General features: G+C 43.6%; 1 protein-coding gene across 4 annotated transcripts in view; it reads right to left on the reverse strand.

The window, feature by feature from the left end:
• The window catches only part of ksr2 (kinase suppressor of ras 2), a 197,218-nt gene that overhangs the window by 149,864 nt on the left and 27,660 nt on the right, over positions 1–19,694 (reverse strand). For 3 of the 4 annotated variants that reach the window (XR_008759197.1, XM_055920366.1, XM_055920365.1), the window contains exons 4-5: positions 19,611–19,646; positions 18,684–19,227 (exon numbers count right to left, since the gene is read on the reverse strand). Coding sequence is in view for 3 of the 4 variants with exons in the window: in XM_055920366.1 (XP_055776341.1) it covers positions 18,684–19,227; positions 19,611–19,646 (580 nt within the window). In the remaining variant the exon portion in view is untranslated. The remainder of the gene's footprint in view (positions 1–18,683; positions 19,228–19,610; positions 19,647–19,694) is intronic. The other variant, XM_055920367.1, reaches the window with a different exon arrangement.

Consider the following 19,694-nt stretch of genomic DNA (forward strand, 5'->3'; position numbering starts at 1 on the left):
CTTATTCTGAAATTAATTCATTCATTGTTTTCCACATCAATCCTTATTTACATAAGTATCCAGACCCTTTGCTATTGCCAAAAACACCTTTTAAGTCTAAGTCCACCTATTGTCCCATCGTCCAGAATGCCACACTAAATACATTTGCCAAGAACGTGAATTTTGATGTGGAGAATCTGTTTAATGGTAAAATTGACTCCAACCAAACACGACGTAATCTTTCTAAGACAGAGTGGGATGCAGTTGAATTATTGTCCAAAAATGAACGGATTGTGGTTAAAAAAGCAGACAAAGATGGCGCTACAGTAGTGTGGAGTAAATGTGACAGAAGCCTACCGTCAATTAGACAATGATGAATTCTACCAATCTCTTACCTTCCACCTTACAGAGGACCTAAAAACTGAATTGAAAGGGAGTTCAAATTTCTTTTCAATGGCAGTCCATGTATGGCTTCTTTTTACCTTCTTCCAAAAGTCCACAAAAATCTTGAAAATCCCCCAGGCAGACCAGTCATTAGTGGTAATGAAAGTCTGACAGAACCCATCTCTAAGTACATTGATTACTTTATTCTGCCGTCACTCCCAGCCTATCTTCAAGATACCACAGATGTGTTGAACAAAATTAATGAATTGAACAATATAGGTACAGCTTCCTTTTTAGCCACCATGGAGTCTCTATACACCACCATTGAACATGAACCAGGTTTGGCAGCTGTGCATCAATTCTTGAGCACCCGACCTGAAACTGAGATGCCTCCTACAGAATTTATTGTCTCACTGACGGAATGGACTCTTAATCATAACATCTTTATCTTTCAGGACTGTATTTTTAAACAGGTCAAAGGATGTGCCATGGGAGCTTGCCCTTCCTACGCTGGTTTGTACTTGGGAAAATGACTTCATTTTGGATCCTTCTAATAACCATTTCTTTTATATGGTGGGAGTACAGCAAGGATAACATTAATTTTTTGGACCTCGACATTAGTAAAAATGACAAAGGTTGTTTGCACACATCAATCTTTAAGGAAGCCTACAGATGGGAATACCATTCTGAGGGCAGACAGCTTTCACCCCAAAAGGCTAAAAGACAATATTCCATATGGCCAATTCCAAAGAGTCCGCAGAATTTGCGATCAGGAAACAGACTACAGGGTCAAATCTGCTGAATTGGAGAATCGCTTCTTGAATCGGGGCTACAGCGTTCAGGTCCTGAAAGATGCAGGTATACGGGCTGGATTACTTGACAGAGAGAACTTGTTGCGAAGGGGAGTGCCTCGTGACACATCAGAGAGAGTGTATTTTGTTACAAAATATACACACCTAGTAAGCAATACTATACACATTAAAAAGTTAAATACTGTAGCTATGTTATCATAAAATACAACTCCAAGCTAGAAGTATCAGAACACTTAGAAAGGTAGTTCTAACCTTAAATATGACTTGGAGAAGTGTCAAGAATAAGATCTTGTTCCATTTTGTTCCAAAATACAGCACTGAAGCAGAGAACATTAAAATAATCATTTAAAATAATTGGGGAATCATCCAAAGTTATATGCTACTACGCCAAGTCTTTCCTGAGCCACCAGTCATAAGCTTTAAGAGATACCCTAAATGAGAAATTAGTCTACAGTTATCTTCCGGGTGACTCTCAAAAAACTTGGCTTGACCACAAACCCAAGGGCTCTTTTAAATGTAACGAGTACAACCATTGCAGAAATATTGCACAGCAAAAGTATTTTGTTGACACAGCTTCCAAAATTTCATTAACTGCAAAACCACTCATGTCATCTACAGATTGGAATGTCCACAGTGCAAGGTGTTCTACATTGGACGGACAAAGAGACGCCTTCAAGACCGCTTAGCGGAACACAAGTACGCCATACGGGTAGGCAATGAAGACTACCCCATGGCAACCCTGCCTCCCTATAAGCTATGGGTATTGATCATATTCCGGCCTCTATTAGAAAAGGGGACCGTCTTAAACAGCTAGACCAAAGGGAACGTTTTTGGATTTACAAACTACAGGCCACTAAATACCCTGGTTTAAATGAAGATATGGATTTCTCACCCTTCCTGTAGGGTCGTGATAAGTCCATTTGCTTTCATCTAGTGGACTTTTTGCTTAATTGACAATCAGCTATGTTTAGACTGTTGTTCATGTTTTGTTGTGTTCTAGTGTACTATGGAATATATTGATTTCTTATTCTTGACACTTCTCCCAGTCATACTTAAGGTTAGAACTACCTTTCTAAGTGTTCTGATACCTTTCTAAGTGTTCTGATACAGCCCAGAACTACACGGCAGGACCTGGTCAATGACCTGAAGAGAGCTGGGACCACAGTCTCAAAGAAAACCATTAGTAACACACTACGCCGTCATGGATTAAAATCCTGCAGCGCACGCAAGGTCCCCCTGCTCAAGCCAGCGCATGTCCAGGCCCGTCTGAAGTTTGCCAATGACCATCTGGATGATCAGAGGAGGAATGGGAGAAGGTCATGTGGTCTGATGAGACAGAAATAGAGCTTTTTGGTCTAAACTCCACTCGCCGTGTTTGGAGGAAGAAGGATGAGTACAACCCCAAGAACACCATCCCAACCGTGAAGCATGGAGGTGGAAACATCATTCTTTGGGGATGCTTTTCTGCAAAGGGGACAGGACGACTGCACCGTATTGAGGGGAGGATGGATGGGGCCATGTATCACCTTCCCTCAGTAAGAGCATTGAAGATGGGTCGTGGCTGGGTCTTCCAGCATGACAACGACCCGAAACACACAGCCAGGGCAACTAAGGAGTGGCTCCGTAAGAAGCATCTCAAGGTCCTGGAGTGGCCTAGCCAGTCTCCAGACCTGAACCCAATAGAAAATCTTTGGAGGGAGCTGAAAGTCCGTATTGCCCAGCGACAGCCCCGAAACCTGAAGGATCTGGAGAAGGTCTGTATGGAGGAGTGGGCCAAAATCCCTGCTGCAGTGTGTGCAAACCTGGTCAAGAACTACAGGAAACATATGATCTCTGTAATTGCAAACAAAGGTTTCTGTACCAAATATTAAGTTCTGCTTTTCTGATGTATCAAATACTTATGTCATGTAATAAAATGCAAATGATTTACTTAAAAATCATACAATGTGATTTTCTGGATTTTTGATTCCGTCTCTCACAGTTGAAGTGTACCTATGATAAAAAATGACAGACCTCTACATGCTTTGTAAGTAGGAAAACCTGCAAAATCGGCAGTGTATCAAATACTTGTTCTCCCCACTGTATGTAACTGTGATTTCAGGTTTATTCATAATAAATTTGCAAAAAATTATAACCTGTTTTTGCTTTGTCATTATGGGGTATTGTGTGTAGATTGATTGTTACATCTACTCCCGCACCACAGGTCCTGGCAACTCATATTTACGCACACCTGCACATCAGTCACACCTGGACTTCATTACTTCCTGATTACTTACCCTTTTATATAACAAAATAATGCTATCAGGTAGTATTGGTTATGTTTCCTTGTCAGATGTTTCTCTTGTTTTGTAGTGTTCAATGTTCATTATTGTTAAGCTCACTAACTGCACCTGCTTCCTGACTCCCTGTGTCGACATTACAGAATAGTACCTCAACAAATGGACGCAATCAGGACATCTCCCAGATGGTCAGCGAACAGGGACACCTACTTCGCCAACACCACGACAAGCTGGGAATGTCTATGGATGAGTTCCTCTGCGTTCTTCAACGTCTCTACAATCCCCGAGAGGCGTCACGTCCAACAAGCGGAGGATTCTATACCACAAGTCGACCCAGCACCCCAGCCCATCAAACAGTCCACCCAGGTCAGCGATGCCCGTTTGTCCCTCCCGGACAAATGACTGGTCTCCATCCAAATGCCGTTGCTTCCTACGCCAGTGCTCCCTCTATTTCACTCATCAGATGGGAGCCCTTACCACCGAGAGGTCCAAGGTTGCCATGGTTATTTCCCTGCTGACCAGAAGGCCGTTGGAGTGGGCTACGGCCATCTGGGAGAGAGGAGAGGAGGAGCTGGGTTTCTATGAGGGGTTCAGGGGGCTCTTCAACCATCCACCAGAGGGCAGAGAGGGGGGGTGAGCGCCTATTCCAACTATGGCAGGATGGCCAGACCACGGCGGTGTACACGTTCAACTTTCGGACAGTGGCAGCATCCAGCGGATGGAATGAGCAGACGCTCAACGCCTTACTCAGAAGAGGATTACGCAGAGAGGTCCAGACGGAGTTGGCGTTCCGAGACGACAAACTAACCTTGGACACTTATTGCGATGGCCATCGGCATACCCAACACCTCACTCCCTCCTTCATTGACCTTTCTGAGTCAGAGCCTGAACCCATGGAGGTAGGGGCCACACGCCTCCCCGTGGCTGAGCGACGCCAACTGAGACAGTTGGGGCTATGTCCCTATTGTGGCCAGGTGGGTCACCAGCTTCAACGGGATCCGGTACGACCCAATCCGGAATCCACGAGGGACGGCCCTGTTATCATCCGTCTCCTGGGTTAGGCGTGAGTAATCCATCATCACTTTCCACCAAACCTTTTTTAGTATTTATTTCGCTGGCTGTACATCTATTGTTTCTACAGCTCTAGTGGATTCCGGTGCCGCAGGGAATTTTATTGATCAGGCACTTGCTTCCTCCCTGCACATCACGTCATACCCGCTCTCCTCTCCATTTCCGGTCCAAGCGTTGAATATGCGACCATTGGGATCCGGCACTATTATGCACGTTACAGCTCCACTCAACCTCACCCTGGGACCCAAGCAGCAGGAAATCCTTCCCTTCGTCATCACCTCCGCACCCGTGCACAAAGTCATCCTTGGCCTCTGGTGGCTCCAACTCCATAATCCCACCATCTCCTGGTCGGAGAGGAGGATTACCGCCTGGGGACCAGGATGCCGAAATATGTGGTTCCACGTCGGCGGGGGCCCTGTGAGTGTCCACCAGCCCATCAATCGGCCCTCCTGTATCATTGGCCCTGTGTTTTGGGATGTAGATATGGACATCCGCCAGGCTCTGGAGAGGGAACCTGCTCCTGCCACCTGCCCTCCAGAGCGCATCTACGTCCCCACGGGGGTCAGAGATCGGTTGCTGACCTGGGCACACATCCCTCATCGCTGGACACCCAGGTATCACCCGCACCACTCAATCCCTTTCTGAGAAATACTGGTGGCCCACTTTGGCGCAGGACGTTGCACACTAAGTCAACTCATGTTCAGTATGTCCTCAATCTAAATCTCCCCGACACACTCCAACATGAGAATTCCTTACCCTTCCCGTGCCTCAGCATCCCTGTTCTCATCTGCCCATTGATTTGGTCACTGATCTCCCCTGATTTTACCCCCGATTTTGGTAGTTGTGGACAGATTCTCAAAATCATGCCATTTCATCCCTCTCTCTGGTCTTCCTACCGCTTTCCAGGTTGCTGAGGCACTGTTCCAGCAGGTCTTCTGGCACTATGTCCTTCCGGAGGATATCGTTTTGGATTGTGGCCCACATTTGTCATCACGTGTATGGAAGGCTTTCATGGAGAAGCTGGGGTTCACGGTCAGACTCACTTCTGGGTACCGGCCTCAATCTAACGGGCAGGGGGAGAGGATGAACCAGGAGCAGCGACGGTTCCTGAGGAGTCACTGCCAGGACCGGCAGGGGGAGTGGGCCCGATTCCTTCCTTAGGCTGAATACGCCCAGAATTCATTGTGACACTCCTCTAGTGGGCTGACTCCCTTCCAGTGTGTTCTGGGTTATCAGCTGGTCCTGGCTCCATGGAGTCTGAGCCAGACCGAAGCTCCTGCGTTGGACGAGTGGTTCAGGCCCACAGAAGAGGTATGGAACGCTCGACGTCACAGGTCTACTAACCACCAGTCCTGGCACCCCATCTTTACACACACCTGCGTCTCATCATCAGTCACATCTGGACATCATTACTCCCTGATTACTTACCCTTTATATAGCGCTCTTTCGTTATCAGGCATTATTGGTTATGTTTCCTTGTCAGACGTTTCTCTTGTTTTGTATCGTTCATTTTTATTAAACTAACTGCACTTGCTTTCTGACTCCCTGCGTCAACGTTACATTGATGAGGGGAAAAAACAATTTAATAAATGTTGTGGAAAAAGTCAAGGGGTCTGAATACTTTCCAAATACTCTGTAAAATGTAATACTTTATCATGGCTGTAACAATGTCCCCATTGTTAGGTCAGCAGACAGGCTGGTCAGGGCCTTCTGTCCCCATTCAGGGAGTGACATGATACTCTCCAGCATCTCTCCACCTGTCAAAGTTTTGACTAGAATCTCTTCCCAGACTTTCACAAAGCAACGAGCTACAACCTGCCAACAAGTCCTCTGATAATTGCATTCTTTTTGCTGGTTTGTGCATGCAGTATGCATGGGGATGGAGGGTTATATTGACATTGTACTGAGTTCTGGCACATATGGCTTAACCCCTCCATACAGAACTACACTGCCACCCAAAATAACTGTTTTTGCAGGTTTGTACGTAGAGTATGGAGGGAGATTAATATCCTAACACAAACACAATTTTCCCTGCTGTTCCCATTTTTAGTGGTTCTGTGCAAAATATGCCACAGACAACAAAACATCTGTCATGTTCAGTTTATGTGCACAATAACGCTCCTCCTTCTCCACATCAAGTCACAGGCTGCTTCTATGGCATGAGGAAACCAAGCTAATACCAAAGAAATACCTCAAGATGTTCTCAAATGAGGATAATAAGCAAGGCAACCATCAATGTTGTGACACAAACAGAAGGACATTCTTCTAATTTTCCCCCTAATGAATCTGAGTATCTCCTTTCAGGCCAGCACAACATTCTCAGCGCCCGCTGTTCATTCAAGTCTTTTGTCTATGCGATTTAGTATTTTATTGGCATCACCATTAGCTGCAGCAGTTACTCTTCCTGGGGTCCACAAAGAGTTAATGGTGGCCGGGAGGTGGGAATATTTGGAGTGCATGCCTGACGTCTGTCGGTACGACTATCTCATTAACAGGAATGTGGAGGGGTTGAAGGTTAATCCTGGATATTGTGTCCTGTCCACAAGACCATGTAATTAGGACAGGAGAGGATGAGCTAATAGGTGTTGAGAGCTCTTTCATATACTAAGGATAGGAGGTGAGACATGAGGAACCTGTTACCAGGTATAACAACTTTGTAATTACGAAAGAGGGAACAAGTTGAGTGGTGTTGACAGCTTGTAGAGATACAAAGGGTAGAAGGTGAGGAATGAGGTATTTGGTATATTATTAGGATCCCCATTTGCTGTTGCAAATGCAGCAGCTACTCTTCCTGGGGTCCACGAAACATGACCTAATACAGAACATTAATAGACAGCTCAAAGACAGAACTACATACATTTAAAAACGGCACACATAGATATTTTGTGTTTATCATATTATGTAGGCTATGTCAAATAGGGAGCGAGGCATTGTGCCGTGAGGTGCTACTTTACCTGTTTTTTTAAAACCAGGATTGGTGTTAATTTGAGCAATATGAGATGGGAGTTCCATGCAATAATGACTCTATAATATTGTACGCTTTCTTGAATTTGTTCTGGATTTGGGGACTGTGAAAAGAGCCCTGGTGGCATGTCTGCTGGGATAAGTGTACAGTTTTGGCAATCGGTTAGGACATCTACTTTGAAAATGACACAAGTAATTTTTCCAACAATTGTTTACAGACAGATTATTTCACTTATAATTCACTGTATCACAATTCCAGTGGGTCAGAAGTTTACATACACTAAGTTGACTGTGCCTTTAATCATCTTGTAATATTCCAGAAAAGTATGTCATGGCTTTAGAAGCTTCTGATAGGCTTATTGACATCATTTGAGTCAACTGGAGGTGTATCTGTGAATGTATTTCAAGATCTACCTTCAAACTCAGTGCCTCTTTGCTTGAAATCATGGGAAAATCAAAAGAAATCAGCCAAGATCACATAAAAAACATTGTAGACCTCCACAAGTCTGGTTCATCCTTGGGAGCAATTTCCAAACACCTGAAGGTACCACGTTCATCTGTACAAACAATAGTATGCAAGTATAAACACCATGGGACCTCGCAGCCGTCATACCACTCAGGAAGGAGACACGTTCTGTCTCCTAGAGATGAACGTACTTTGGTGTGTAAAGTACAAATCAATCCCAGAACAACAGCAAAGGACCTTGTGAAGATGCTGGAGGAAACAGGTACAAAAGTGTCTATATCCACAGTAAAACGAGTCCTATATCGACATAACCTGAAAGGCCGCTCAGCAAGGAAGAAGCCACTGCTCCAAAACCACCATATAAAATCCAGACTACGGTTTGCAACTGCACATGGTGTCACGCCCTGACCTTAGAGATACTTTTTTTTTCTCTATTTGGTTAGGTCAGGGTGTGACAGGTGGGCAAATCTATGTTTCTATTTCTTTGTTGGTTCCCAATCAGAAGCAGCTGTTTATCGTTGTCTCTGATTGGGGATCATACTTAGGCAGCCCTTTTTCCCACCTTAGATTGTGGGATCTTGTTTTTGCATAGTTGCTGTCTAGCCCTGCAGAACGTTACGTTCGGTTTTGTATTTAGTTTTTTTGTCGGAGTTCGGTATTAAAAATCATGAACACTTTCCACTCTGCGCTTTGGTCTCATTCATCTAACGACGGACGTGACAGAAGATCCCACCACCAAGTGACCAAGCAGCGTGCCCAGGAGTGGAGGACATCCTGGACCTGAGAGGAGGTAATGGCAGGGGACAAGACCCTGCCATGGAAGCAGTCGGAGGCAGCGAGAGAGGAACGGCGACGAGACCAGGAATCAAGGAAACGACGGAAGAAGAAGAGGCAAAAAAAATTGGGAGGGGGGCACACGGGGTGTCGACCGGAGCAAAGGTGGGAACAAGAACCAACTCCCTGTAAATACGATGAGGAGTTGGTCACGGTTCAGATACCATGTTTTCCGGTTCTGCGCACCGTGCCTCCAGTGCGCACCCTTAGCCCGGTACGTTCTGTGCCTGCTTTCCGTACTTGCCGTGCTAAGGTGAGCATCTGTCCAGGACGGATTGTGCCGGCTCAGCGGTCCTGGTCTCCAGTGCGTCTCCTCGGCCCAGGATATCCTGTGCCAGCTCTATGCACGGTATCCCCAGTTCGCCAGCACAACCCAGTGTGGCCTGTGCCAGCTCTCCGCACTTGCCGTGCTACAGGGGGTATTCATCCAGGACGCGTTTTGCCAGCTCTATGCTCCAGACCGCCTCCACGGCCCAGTATATCCTGCGCCGACTCTACGCACTATGCCTCCAGTGCGCCTTCACAGCCCAGTGCATCCTGTGCCAGCTCTCCGCACTTACCGAGCTAAAGTGCGGGGGGGTACTGTCACGTGTGACTTGGGTGGGCAAATCTATGTTTCTATTTCTTTGTTGGCCTAGTATGGTTGCCAATCAGAGGCAGCTGTTTATCGTTGTTTCTGATTGGGGATCATACTTAGGCAGCCCTTTTTCCCACCTTAGATTGTGGGATATTGTCTATGTCTAGTTGCCTGCGAGCACTACATAGCTTCACGCTTCATTGCTCTTTGTTATTTTTATTGTTTTTGGTGTCATTTAAAATACATGTAAAATGTAAGTCTACCACGCTGCACCTTGGTCCAATCCATCTTTCAACGAGCGTGACACATGGGTACAAATATCGTACTTTTTGGAGAAATGTCCTCTGGTCTGATAAAACAAAAATAGAACTGTTTGGCCATAATAACCATTGTTATGTTCAGAAGAAAAGGGGGGGGCTTGCAAGCCGAAGAACACCATCCCAACCGTGAAGCACAGGGGTGGCAGCATCATGTTGTGAGGGTGCTTTCTGCAGGAGGGACTGGTGCACTTCACAAAATAGATGGCATCATGAGGCAGGAAAATTATGTGGATATATTGAAGCAACATCTTAAGACATCAGTCAGGAAGTTAAAGCTTGATCAGAAATGGGTCTTCCAAATGGACAATGACCCCAAGCATACTTCCAAAGTTGTGGTAAACTGGCTTAAGGACAACAAAGTTAAGGGATTGGAATGGCCATCCCAAAGCCCTGACATTAATCCGATAGAAAATTTGTGGGCAGAACTGAAAAAGTGTGTGCGAGCAAGGAGGCCTACAAACCTGACTCAGTTACACCAGCTCTGTCAGGAGGAATGGACCAAAATTCACCCAACATATTGTGGGAAGCTTGTGGAAGGCTACCTGAAACGTTTGACCCAAATTAAACAATTTAAAGGCAATGCTACAAATACTCCAAATACTAATTGAGTTATGTAAACTTCTGACCCACTGGGAATGTGATGAAAGAATTAAAAGCTGAACTAAGTCATTCTCTCTACTATTATTCTGACATTTCACATTCTTAAAATAAAGTGGTGATCCTAATTGGCCTAAAACAGGGAATTTTTACTGGGATTAAATGTCAGGAATTGTGAAAAACTGAGTTTAAATGTATTTGGCTAAGGTGTATGTAAACTTCCGACTTCAACTGTAGCTTCACTCACCAGTAATACATGTATTGTTTTAGAAACATTACAAAGCATGCTCATCCATTTTTTGGTTTGTTGTTATAATCATGGTGCAAACATTTTTGGGCTGGTAAAAATCTGACAGGCTGGTGGATCAAAAGGTTAGTCTCAGGCCCTGAACTGATCTATTTGTTATCGAAGCTTGAGTTTTGAAATATGATATGGTCTGAGAAGAACAATACTGACATGCCAGGCATATAGCCAATATGCTGTGATAATGTATTAGGCCTGCCTACTTCACAAACGTCATTCTTACAGAACTGTTTATATTAGGTTAATGTAAAAAAAAAAAAAAATGTAAGTCATGTTTTCAAAAAAATCTGAGCGGTAGATCTCGGCTTGCTTTATTACTGAGAAAGTGATCATTGGTGACCACCGCTGTAGACTCAGATTAAAGATATGACGGATACGAGTGGCCATAGAGTCAGCTACCATCCTCAGTAGCATTTAATCTAAGTTGACAACGCCAGGAGGTTTGTTATTATTGATCAATAACAATCATTTTTAAAACCTCTCCCACACTAACTTTACAAAAATTTTACGTACATTGCTTTTCTTTCATTATTAATTTTTTATCCATGAATACAATGGCTCAATATTCGTTGTTGGCATTTTCTGCCTAAGTTTGGCCATTTTTCCAATGAATCATTAATCATCAGAATAATTGCCAACATCAAATGGTTTTGTGATAAATAAGCCATCTGATTCGATGAAAGATGGATTGGAATTTGTCTTTCTGCCCATCATTTTATTTAAAGTAATCAAAAGTTTTTATATAATTGATCTTGGCTTAATAATACAGTTTCTCCTTTTTATTGAGTTTAGTCACACCATTTCTCAATTTGCAGTAAGTCAGCCAGTCAGATGTGAAGCCAGACTAATTAGCCATTCCTTTTGCCCCATCTCTTTCAACCATACAGTTTTCATTTCCTCATCAATCCACGGAGCCTTAATAATTCTAAGTCGGTTTCTTAACAGGTGCATGTTTATCAATAATTGGAAGAAGCAATTTCATAAATTCATCACGTGCAGCGTCTGGATACTCCTCATTAATCACATCAGACCAACAAATATTTTTACTTCATCCACCTAAGAGTCACAGCAAAAATCATTTGTATGATCTCTTATACACTATTTTAGGGCCAGCTTTTGGAACTTTGGCTTTCCAGGATATAGCCACTATATTGTGATCACTGCATCCAATGGGTTACACTGAGAAGCTTCCTCTTGTGCGGACAGCTTGATGAAAATCCATCAATATTCAGGTCCCCAAGAAAGTAGACCTCTCTGTTTACATCACATACACTATTAAGCATTTCACACACATCAATATTACTTTATTTGTTTCATTTTAGAATAAGTCTTTACGTTAACAAAATGTGGAAGAAATACAATTCATCAGCAATCTACACACAATACTCCATAATGACAAAGCAAAAAAAGTTTTTTAGAAATTGTAGCAATTCTTTTCCAAATTTTCTTACGTTAGACTTATTCTAAAATATATTAAATACAAATAAATCCTCAGCAATCTACACACAATACACCATAATGACAAAGCGAAAACAGGCTTTTAGAAATGTTTGCTTATTAATTCAAAATAATAAACTTATTTACGAAATAATTCAGACCCTTTGCTATAGGACTCAAAATTGAGCTCAGGTGCATCCTGTTTCCATTGATCATCCTTGAGATGTTTCTACAACTTAATTGGAGTCCACCTGTGGTAAATTCAATTGATTGGACATGATTTGGTAAGGCACACACCTGTCTATATAAAGGTCCCACAGTTGACAGTGCATGTCAGAGCAAAAACCAAGCCATGACGTCGAAGGAATTATCCGTAGAGCTCTGAGACAGGATTGTGTTGAGGCACAGATCTGGGGAAGGGTACCAAAAAAATGTCTGCAGTATTGAAGGTCACCAACAACACAGTGACCTCCATCATTCTGAAATGGAATAAGTTTGGAACCACCAAGACTCTTCCTAGAGCTGGCTGCCCGGCTAAACTGAGCAATCGGGGGAGAAGGGCGGTGACGAAGAACCCGATGGTCACTCTGACAGATCTCTAGAGATCCTCTGTGGAGATGGGAGAACTTTCCAGAAGGACAACCATCTCTGCAGCACTCCACCAATCAGTCACTCTTCAGTAAAAGGCACATGATAGCCTGCTTGGAGTTTGCCAAAAGGCACCTAAAGGACTCTCAGACCCAACTAAATTCTCTGGTCTGATGAAACCAAGATTGAACTCTTTGGCCTGAATGCCAAGCGTCACGTCTGGAGGAAACCTGGCAGCATCATGCTGTGGGGATTTTTTTCAGCGGCATGGACTGGGAGACTTGTCAGGATCGAGGCAAAGTTGAATGGAGCAAAGTCCAGAGAGATCCTTGATGAAAACCTGGTATGGAGCACTCAGGACCTCAGACACAGCCAATACAGAGCAGGAGTGGCTTCGGGAAAAGTATCTGAATGTCCTTGAGTGGCCCAGCCAGAGCCCGCACTTGAACCCGATCGAACATCTCTGGAGAGACCTGAAAATAGCTGTGCAGCAAAGCTCTCCATCCAACCTGACAGAGCTTGAGAGGATCTGCAGAGAGGAATGTTAGAAACCCCCCAAATACAGGTGTGCCAAGCATGTAGCGTCATACACAAAAAGACTCAAGGCTGTAATCACTGCCAAAGGTGCTTCAACAAAGTACTGAGTAAAGGGTCTGAATACTTATGTAAATGTGATACATCCATCTTTTTTTTTTAAACAAATTTGCAAAACTGTCTAAAAACGGTTTTTGCTTTGTCATTATGGGGTATTGTGTGTGCTGTAGATTGATGTTTTTTTTAGACTGCATGTAACACAACAAAATGTGGAAAAAGTCAAGGGGTCTGAATACTTTCCGAATGCGCAGAATATAGCAAGAATTCCTCCACCATAAGAATTCCTGTCTCTTCTATAGATGTTATATCCTTGTATTGCTACTGCTGTATCATCAAAGGAATTTTCTAAGTGAGTCTCAGAAATGGCTAAGATATTAATGTTATCTGATGTTAACAAGTTATTGATTTCATGAACCTTATTTCCAAGGCTACATATATTAATATGGGCTATTTTCAGCCCTTTTCTGGCTAGCTTCTCAGAGATAGACATCTTAGGGAAAAGAACAAACAAAGCAAGAGTTGATGTGTGTAGGTGTGTGTGTGTGCTGTGGGGTTGAACCTAAGAACCCATAGGCTTGGCTCTCTCATCCCTTCCAGACTTTTGGGAGGAAGGGTGGACAATGAGCCTGTCATAGCGGATGTCCCCACGCGTTCTGGCAGCTTTCATGGCCGGAATAAGTTATTTTCTCTTCTTGCGCACAGCTTCAGGATAATCCTCGTTGAGAAAGATGTACAATCCTCTCAAGTTCTTGGTTCTTTCCAGAACAGATACCTTGTCCTTGAACCTGAAGAACTTGACCACTGTCGTGCCTGTCACCTGGGCCAGTGGCGGGTTTTTCAATCCTGTGGGCGTGCTCCACTTCAAGATAATTTCCCTCACTTTGTCCTCACGTCTCATGTGGAGATTCTGCAATTCTGTCCACAACAATGTTGTTCCACCTTGATTGTCCCTTTAGATAATCAGAATTCTCCATCATTGTTATCATGGAATCACATTCAGTACTGATGTCCGTTCTCAATGACTTACAGATTGCTGTCGCCTTGCTGTTTTCCTGTTTAAACTCATCGAGCTGACCCTGGGAGAAGAGCAAACTGTTCTTCAGGTCCTGGACCTCTATGGTCAGGTATTTTATTAGGTGACTCCACCAGTATTTGGACACAACACTTGAAGCTATTTTCTTGTTAATGTAACAACTGCTTGTAGAATATACACTACAAGTCAAATGTTTGGACACACCTACTCATTCAACGGTTTCCCTTTATTTTTACTTTATTCTACATTGTAGAATAATTTTGAAGACATCCAAACTATAAAATAAAGCATATAAAATAATGTAGTAACCAAAAAAGTGTTAAACAAATCAAAATATATTTGATATTTTAGACTCTTCAAAGTAGCCACCCTTTGCCTTGATGACAACTTTGATTTGTTTAACACTTTTTTGGTTACTGCATGATTCCATACGTGTTATTTCATAGTTTTGATATCTTCACTATTATTCTACAATGTAGAAAATAGTAAAAAAATAAATAAAGAAAACCCCTTGAATGAGTAGTTGTGTCCAAACTTTTGACTGATACTGTATATTTGTACTGTTAAAAGATCACCTGTGATAGAGAGACACCAATGTTTTCAACGTTACTTCCACTGGCTTTGGTCTTTGTCGTAGTAGCAACGTAGGCTATGTTGTTACTCCTCACAGTTCTAGATGGGGCAGGTCTCAGGGAAGATGGAAACAGCAACAAACAGCAGGGATCTAGACAGTCTCAAGCCCGGGACAAGTCGTGGTCGCAGCCACAAGGGCTAACCGTGTCACGGGTTGCGTTCAAGCCCTCAAGGAAACCCTGCTAGCTTGATTGGCTGTTAACAGTGGCAGCTAGGCTAGCTTCTAAGCCAAGCAGCTCATCAGACCCTTGGTTGGCAGGATCCCTGGGCAGATAGCAGCGGTCTCAGCAACTGATGCCAATCGTGTCGTGGGATCCAAAGGTAGCTAGCTAATAACTCAACTTTTTCAATAGAACACTTTCAGAGACTTTCAAAACAGAATCCTCTGATAATGACAGCAGCAACTACACTGAGTGTACAAAACATTGGGAACACCTTCCTAATATCGAGTTGCACGCCTTTAGCCCTCAGAACAGCCTCAATTCGTTGGGCATGGACTCTACAAGGTGTCAAAAGCATTCCACAGGGATGCTGGCCCATGTTGACTCCAATGCTTCCCATAGTTGTGTCAAGTTGGCTAGACGTCCTTTGGGTGGTGGACCATTCTTGATACACAAGGGAAACTGTTGAGCGTGAAAAACCCAGCAGCTTGACACATTCAAACCGGTGCACCTGACACCTACTACCATACCCTGTTCAAAGGCACTTAAATATTTTGTCTTGCCCATTTACCTTCTGAATCCATTTCTCAGTTGATCAAGGCTTAAAAATCATTCTTCAACCTGTCTCATCTCCTTCATGTACACTGATTGAAGTGGATTTAACAGGTGACATCCATAAGAGATCATAGCTTTCACCTGGATTCACCTGGCTAGCCTATGTCATGGAAAGAGCAGGTGTTCCTAATGTTTTGTATACTCAGTGTATAACCCACTGAAGAACAAGAGGCCATATTTACTTTGTACCTGCCCAAGGTTTGCCCCTACTATTCTAAGGAGAGACTGAAAAATAAAGGTAGAATAAAACATGAAATCAGATTAGAAGAAACAACTGAGCTATTTGAACCAAATGTAGACTTCTACTTATCCTGGGTGCCATGTATAATGCAAGCAGAGGGACAGCAAGCACTAAGCCAGTGTTTCCTTTGCCTTCAATAAACCAAGGGCTGGCTGATTAGTCCACTAGTTCAATCAGGTGTGCTAGTTCAGGAATAGATTGGAACAGTATAACTGGCTGGGGGAACCTGAGGAGAGGTTAGTGAAACACTGCACTATGCTACTCCCCACTCTGTCCAGATCAGAACTGGGTTCAAATACATGTGTATTTGAGAATTTCTTATTAAATCAAATCAAATTGTATTTGTCACATGCTTCGTAAACAACAGGTGAAATGCTTACTTTTACGCGTCCTTTTCCAACAATGCAGAGTTGAAGATTTTAAAAAAGTGAAATAGTGACAGGAGGAATAAACACACAGTGAATAACGAATAAGAATAACAAGTAAAAATAACATGCCTATATACAGGGAGTACCAGGACGGAGTCGATATGCAGGGGTACGAGGTAATTGAGTTATTTTTTTAGTTATGTACATACACTACCGTTCTGAAGTTTGGGGTCACTTAGAAATGTACTTCTTTTTGAAAGAAAAGCTAAAAAAAAACAGCTTTTCTTTCAAAAACAAGGACATTTCTAAGTGACCCCAAACTTGTGAACGGTAGTGTATATTTGAGTATTTCCTAATAATGTGGCTGGAATCAACTATTTTCAAATAATTTCCTATAAATAGCCATCTACTTGAAAGCATTTTTAAATGCTACTTTTAAATACTATTTTCAAATACCTGGGTTAAATGCATAGGTGTGTATTTGATTCAGTATATTTGAGTATTTTCAAATACTTTCCAAGTGTATTTCCAAATACATTCCGAATATTCAACTACTTGTCTTTTCAAATAAAAAAAAATAGCAAAAAGACTTACTTCCAAATGTCTTTGAAAGTAATTGAAATACCTTAAATAGTATTTGAACCCAGGTGTGGTCCAGATGAATCCTAGTGTTTCCAGGCATAGTCCAGTACAGTCATTGATTAGAGAGCTTAACTCTGAGCCTGCAGTCTATCAGTGCTTAGGGACCGGTAATCAATTCTCTAATGCTGTGTGAGTCCCTATTCACTGCCCTGCTTATACACTACCTCACAGAAAAGACAAGTACGTGCACAAACACAAACAAACACACACAAACTGGGGCAGAACACAACCCAGATGGCGGTCATAAAGAAGGAATATAACCTCCAAATATGAACTCACCAAGTAGGCAACGATGGGCCACTGTCATAATTGTATTATAAAAATGACTGTTACTCTCCTGAGGGGCACTCCTTTCCTGACTGCTGATGGTTCCTGATTACGCTAGGTACTCTGGTGGATCCTCTCTGGCCTGGCCCGTTAGTAGAGGATACAAGCTGATCTGATCAGCATTGCACCAGACCAGACGCACGGTCGGTTTGGTCAGGAACTCAGCGCCTTGCTCCCAGCCAAGCTCTCTGTTATCTCTGTTCTGTTGACAGGCCATTGTTTTTCTACGGGCGCTGGTGGACGTGAATTAAACTGAACGAATTAAGCTGATTGGGCCTCGGGCAGGAAGATAGAGGAGAAAATAAAGTACTGTGAGTGAGTGAGAGTGAGAGAGAGAGAGAGAGAGAGAGAGAAGCAGAAAGGAGCTCCATCTTGCATTTATTGTCTAAGTGTTTTATTAAATGCAGTTAGAGACAATACAATATTTCCTATGAGTGCCCTCTTCCTCTCTTTTATATAGAAGTCTATCTTAATATTATTCTTATTTTATTAAAACAGTTCGACAGTAAATGCAAGATTGAGTTGTTTTCCTGGGAGTGGCCTCTGTCTTAAATAGAACTTAATCTTACTATTTTTTAAATACTTGCTGTATCAGAGGGCTAGAAATCAGATTCTGAAAGTTTAAAGTGTGCCTCAAGTGGCCCACCTCTTGAAGCAAGTCAAACTCCAGTATTTATAATTGTACATGCTTTATTATAAAAATATATATATTATATTAAAAAAAATTGTAACTTTGACCCCTTTTTCGTGGTATCCAATTGGTAGTTACAGTCTTGTCGCATCGCTGCAACTCCCGTAAGGACTTGGGAGAGGCGAAGGTCGAGAGCCATGCGTCCTCTGAAGCACAACCCAACCAAGCCGCACTGCTTCTTGACACAATGCCCGCCTAACCCGGAAGCCAGCCACACCAATGTCCCGGCACGCCACAGGAGTCGCTAGAGCGCGATGCGACAAGGACATCCCTGCCGGTCAAACCCTTCCCTCACCTGGACAACAATGGGCCAGTTGTGTGCTGCCCCATTGGTCTCCCGGTCGTAGCCAGCTGCGACAGAGCCTGGACTCGAACCAGGATCTCTAGTGGCATAGCTAGCAACTGCGATGCAGTGCCTTAGACCACTATGCCACTCAAAGGCCCATGCTTTAGTTTTATTGTACTGACTGCAAGCTCTCTCTCTTTATCCATAAACTAATTGAAACCCTTGTCCCCCAGCAGAATCAAACTTGTTGGTACAACAAACAAACTGCTCTAAAATCACAACCAAAAGCACAATTGTTGTTATTGTAGTCGACTAACAGCCCCACAAAAGTCAAACACTTTATCACAATAGTTGCCATTACTGACAATTTACTCAAAATGGCTGTTGTATCATGTGGGCAGGTCACCCTGTGTGGTGCCTTGCAAAATAGGTTTCTAACCTAAAGGATCCAGATGTAAAAAAAAAAAAAAAAAGACTCACTTGAGTGTCTGCGTGTCAGCTGCCTCCAGGCCTATGCGGTTGCCCTGCTGGAACTCGTGTGACTTGGAGCGGTGCAGCGCCGTGAAGCCCGGCAGCAGGTGGATGAGCTTTCGGCTGGGGGGTGGGGGCGTCCCGGGGGCCTTCACCTTGTTTCTGCGCCTCATGGGGGGCGTGCCCGGGGGGGTCATGGTGTTCACCACCAGTGGAGTCCGGGGAGGGGTATGGGCAAAGTGCCTCTGACGGGGCGAGGGTGGCAGGGATCGATGACCCGTGTCCATGGGGGGGAAGGCCCCCAGTCCCAGGTGGCTGTCCACGGTGAGGCGGTCTGGCTGGACATAGGGGCCGTACGGATAGGGTAGCAATGACTGGGGGCTGTGGCACTGGCTGTGGTGCTGCTGGTTGTACTTTGCCTGGACCATGGGGCTTTGGGAGAGCTGGAAGCGGACCCACTGGCTGGGTTCTGGAGAGGGGAAGGGACTGTTCTCCTTGCCAGACTCGGAGGTGGGCCACTGGATGGACCAGTCCTGCTTGGCATGGCTGCCTGCTGTGGAGGAGGAACATGTTACAGATAACATTTAACCACAAACAATTACCTGATACCTTGACTCTGCTTAATTATTTACATTTATACATGTCATTTAAGGATAATAAAAACTCAAATTTGACTAGAAAGAAATGGCCTGATGATAGAGCAAAAAAGCGAGAGAGCATGGATCTGACATCAATAGCAGATGTACTGTAGCATGGGCTCAGATAGGAGAGGAGTAGAGGAGAGTGATGCTTGATTAACCACAGCCACCTTGATCCCTAAACATTAGATGATAAGCTGGAGATGAGGTTCATGTTGAATAAGTGAGACAGGGGAGTTTGGTTTGGGAGAGCAGAGAAGAGAGAAATTATATTTTCAGCTTAAATGGAAATATTCACCTCCGTTATTGGGCAATGAGTCATCCTCGAGTTGTTCTTGAAAGAAAAGAGAAGGAAACAAACGTTTAATTGATTCGATAAAAA

Source organism: Salvelinus fontinalis, chromosome 4 (assembly GCF_029448725.1).
Source record: "Salvelinus fontinalis isolate EN_2023a chromosome 4, ASM2944872v1, whole genome shotgun sequence".
NCBI lineage: Eukaryota > Metazoa > Chordata > Actinopteri > Salmoniformes > Salmonidae > Salvelinus > Salvelinus fontinalis.